Genomic DNA, 4,492 nt, shown 5'->3' with positions numbered 1-4,492 from the left:
TCTGGGCCTCCATTTGTTCCCTGTCAAATTATTGGTTTGCATTAGAAGATTTCCTTTAAGATATGGAAAAAGAGAGAGAGAGAGAGAGAGATCTTTTAGAGTTATGATATCTGAGATTTGCTTCAAAATAGTCCAGTGGTTGGAAGTTGGGGATTGGATGGGGGTAGAGATAAAATAAGATTGGCTTTTGGTTGATGAAACTGGGTGGGGGGTACATGAGAGTTCATTCTTTATTCTCTGTCTCTCTCTCCCTCCTTTATATATGCACACATGTATAAATACATATACACACATGAATACACACTTATACATGTATCTGTACATATACCTGTCTTCCATGTTTAAGAGTATATGATTTATGATTCTAACTACTCCTTGTAAAACTTAATATTTTAACTCGTGCCACTTGTTAATTTTCTTTCTGTGCTTTAGTCTTAGCTTTAATCCTCATTCTCAGAAATATCTCTTTAAGTTTCCAGTATCTCCCTCTGAAATTATCAAATTGAGAACTTCACTGTTCTTATCTGTTTAATGGGAATCATAGTCCCGCCTTCCATTTGTGAAAATTAATTGTGATAATGTGTGTGGCAAATGGAAGGCATTCTCCTCCCCTGATGACATCCTGCCAGTTGCAGTGCGAGTTCTGAAGTATTTCTGAACTTATTTGCTGTTGGCACTGAGAGCTTTATTTTCTAATTCCAACTTAAAGGAAATTTGCCTTGGGTGTTCTACTGCAGTGGGACCGCACTCGCCTTCTCATGCACAAACTCAAACACTCCCACTTCTCAGCGAAAATGCAGCTTGACTTACAGGGGAGAGAAAATAATGGGGGTGGGGTCCCTTACATTCAGTGCCCCCCTATAGCTGATTCTCCTAAAATGACTGTTTTCTAAGAAAGATGACTTGGCTTTCGTTTTTCACCAAAACTACGTGGTTATGCAGAATATGCTTTCAGTGTGGTTGCTGAGTGGCTGGGATGTAATCCTACACAAACCAGACAGGGCAGATGCAGCCAAGAGTCTTGCCTAAGGTCATCAGTATTATAGTCACTTATTCTTGAACTTTTTGGCTGGGTGAACAAGAACGTTGCCCTCTCAGCTCTCAACAGAGAAAAGCTATAGAAAGTGGTGCTAAAAGGTCACCTGCATTTCTGGGTATCAGGCTTTGCTTAAATTGGTGGAAGGTAAAGGTCATCATCCAGGCTTCCATGGAGTATGTGCGGCTTGTCTTTTATGCTTGAACTATGCTGTATTTGCAAAATGTCAGTTTTTAAGAAGGAAGAAATTAATTGCAAACAAAGTCATTACAAGTACAACAGGTTTGACCGTGAGTTGAAGGTGGAGAGAGATGTTTTCCACAATGGCCCTTTAAAGGGAAACTCAGGGAGGGAGACTCTTTTATGGATGCAGAGGCTTCTGTTTTGTCTGAGAGGAGAACTTCCTGCATTTGAGAGGCTGGAGCTTCCTGGTGTGGGCTGTCAGGGCTTTGGGAAGCTGTGGAGACAAGCAGATTGCACATCCCTCCCCCAGTATCAGAGTGGCTGCCCTTGTAAAATATTCACATAGCCATCAGTTTTCTGTGTGCAAAAGTATAAGAATGCTCCATCACCTTGCTGTTCTCTCTCTCACATATGACAACTTTCAAATTCTTTTTCTTATCTGACAACTGCTGGAGTAGGAGTGAGAGGGATTAGTTAATTCACAAAAATATTCTGTTGGTGGTATTATTGGTAATCTGTTTTGTTTAGTGGGCAAAGCTTACATTCAGAGTATAGGAAAATATGATAATAATAATCATTATAAATATTGGGTTAATAATAATATTAGCAGAAGTAGAAATAAAAGCTAATACTTACAAAGGGCTTAATATGTACCCTACTCTTTTCTGAGTGCTTTACCTACACTAGCTCATTTAATCCTCCTAACAACCAGATGGAGGATTTACTATTTCTTTAATCTTACCATATAAGGCACATTAAGGTGACGTAACTTGCCCAAGATCACACAGCAGCAAGTGGTAGAATGGTAGAGTGGGGCTTGAAACCAAGCAGTCTGGCCCCAGGGTCTGTGCTTTTTATGACTCCACTGTAGTTCGAACAGACCAGCTGGGCCATTCTTGGGGTGTGACGGGCTCAGATGCATCCCTTATCAGACACCTGATATGTATCTTGTGTGTACACCCCACGTGGTTTTCCAGGACTCACTGTGCCTGTGTGTGAACCTCTCGATCCTCTCACGAAGTCTCACCCACCAAGTGTCTGCTCATGACTGTGCCTTGTTTTCTCCTCTAGCGCCACTGGTGGACCTCACTCCAGCCCACAGTGGATCCGCCATGCTGATGCTGCTCTCAGTGGTGTTTGTGGGGCTGGCGGTGTTCGTCATCTACAAGTTTAAAAGGTGCGTGTCCCTCCATCCGAGTCTCCCCTACCTCTTCCTTCTCCCTGACAGGTTCAGAAGCATGCGTCACAGTGATGTGCATAGCAGTGATGGTTTCTGTTAATGTTTTAGGAAGATCCCGGGGATTAATGTTTATGCCCAGATGCAGAATGAGAAAGAACAAGAGATGATCAGTCCAGTCAGTCACTCTGAAAGCAGGCCCAATATCCCTCAGACTGAACTAAGGAGGCCTGGCCAGCTTGTAGATGAGAAGGTGGAATCACAGCTCATAGGTAAATGATTCCTTAGCCATTAGCTGTTCAGCCTGAGTAGGCAATGGCTGACTCTCTCCCTAACCCCTTTCTGGCTTGACATAACCACTTTCTTCTTCTCTAACACCCCTAAGAGAAATAGCTAAGATGCCTCTTTCCCTGCTTCTTTCCATCAGGATGAAAAAAATTTTCTTGTGCCTATCTAGTTTTTTTCTCTCATTAGTTTATTCCTCTTTTTGCAAAAACTCTCCCTAAAACATTGGGCTTCAAATGATTATGGCAAAGAACAAAGCATTGGCTCTAACAATACACAAGAAAGAAAGGCCTCAGAGGCTGGGGCTGGTGGACCCGAAGGCCAGACAAGGTTTGAGGGATAGGATGTGTATTGATGAAAACCAAACATGGCGGCCCCCAGCAGATGCAGCTCTAAGGAGGGCAATGCAGCTCCAGAACACTAGTAGAGGAGCAGCATCATGGGAGTGGCCAGCCTGATAACCCGGGAAATTAATCTAGAAACTTTCCCTCAAAAAATACGGGACCTGGGAACTTGAGGAAAAGAGACATAAAGTTTAAAGAACGTCCAGGGAGTGGGACATCCCGAGAGAGACCAATGGAGGGTTAGACTAGTATAGAGCAGATTGGCAAATTTCTTCCTCTTTTTTGACTGTCCCTTACCAGAAGTCTTAAAATGGACTTCATCCTATTTCAACAGCGCTCTCTCTGCCTGTGAAGTAGGCATGGGACTCCAACAGCTAGGTGTAGAGAGTCTGAAGTTCACTTGCTAAGACCTACTACTTATTGTAGAAGAAATTTTCTAGGTAGTTAGACAAACCCAGGCAGCCACCATCGGTGATCCATTTCTCTCCTTGGTTCCTCCTGTCTGTTGGCATCAGGAATTGAAGCTGTAAATGTTTCCATCTAGATCCAGCATTGCTGACTAAGAGGGATAAATTATTATATAACCATTCATGCTTCACTCTAATGTAATAATGCCAAACCACCTAGAAGGCCTTTACATAAAATTTTTAATGTTACTTGGGAAAAAAATTGAGTGTGTAAATGGAAACATAACCCTCTCTTTAAATGGATATGGGAAAGGCCTGTGGCTATATTAAGTGGAAATTTAAATGCAATGACTGGCTCATATTGTAGATAATGACAACAACTGCAGCCATAGCTGGTGTCCAATTTTCACAGTGCACTTTCTTTTATTCAGGGAGACAGGGTGATAAATGCACAATTGCTTTGGGTTAAAAAGTGAAAAGGCTTTTCTGTCTCCAAGTCCAGAGAAGCATTCACTCTGTCTATTCACTTCTAAAGGATCTAAGTGCATTTTTTTTTTTTGGGTCATTTGGTTTTTGGTCCCATTTCCACAGGGTATGAAGCACAGCCTCTGTTTGCTTTATTAAAGTAGCAATTCCTCCTTTACCAGGAACATACCGCAGCACATTGCAAAGTCTCTGACACCTTTCCATTTCCAGTGTCATTAAGTGAATAAGTGTTACACGTTTTCTCTTAGGAGAGTAGCTTTACCCTCCCCTCCCTCCCCTTCTACTCAACCTGGTGACTCATCTCTCCGATTGCAAAGAGCAAGACACGCCAGTCCACCTTCAACGCCAAAGGGATCTGCTGCCGCACAATTTGCAATTTAAGGAAAACCCCCAAAGGCTACAGGCGACCTGCTGATCAGGAAAGAAATTCGCTCTTGTCAAGTGCATCATCCTTCATGACCACTAACTTTATGTTTTTTTTTTTTTTTCTTTCCTTTGTTGTTCTGTTTCCTATTTTGCCAGGAAGTATTTCCATAGTTGCTGAGAATCAAAGCACAAAAGAAATCCCTACCTA

The 4,492-nt window shown here is 42.3% G+C and overlaps 1 protein-coding gene across 4 annotated transcripts in view; it reads left to right on the top strand.

Moving 5' to 3' along the window:
- The window catches only part of SORCS1 (sortilin-related VPS10 domain containing receptor 1), a 581,564-nt gene extending 577,072 nt beyond the window's left edge, over nucleotides 1-4,492 (top strand). The window contains exons 25-27 of one of the 4 annotated variants that reach the window (XM_012661647.1): nucleotides 2,291-2,396; nucleotides 2,508-2,668; nucleotides 4,167-4,492. In XM_012661647.1, coding sequence (XP_012517101.1) covers nucleotides 2,291-2,396; nucleotides 2,508-2,668; nucleotides 4,167-4,174 — 275 coding nt within the window. In that variant the 3' untranslated portion in view covers nucleotides 4,175-4,492. Of the gene's footprint in view, nucleotides 1-2,290; nucleotides 2,397-2,507; nucleotides 3,072-4,166 lie in introns of those variants that run through there. The other 3 variants (XM_012661649.1, XM_012661648.1, XM_012661646.1) reach the window with 3 other exon arrangements.

The sequence above is a fragment of the Propithecus coquereli genome, unplaced genomic scaffold (genome assembly GCF_000956105.1).
Source record: "Propithecus coquereli isolate 6110/MARCELLA unplaced genomic scaffold, Pcoq_1.0 Scaffold73, whole genome shotgun sequence".
In the NCBI taxonomy this organism is placed as follows: domain Eukaryota; kingdom Metazoa; phylum Chordata; class Mammalia; order Primates; family Indriidae; genus Propithecus; species Propithecus coquereli.
Note: the sequence above shows the minus strand (reverse complement) of the source record. Positions and strands in the feature narration are given on the sequence as shown.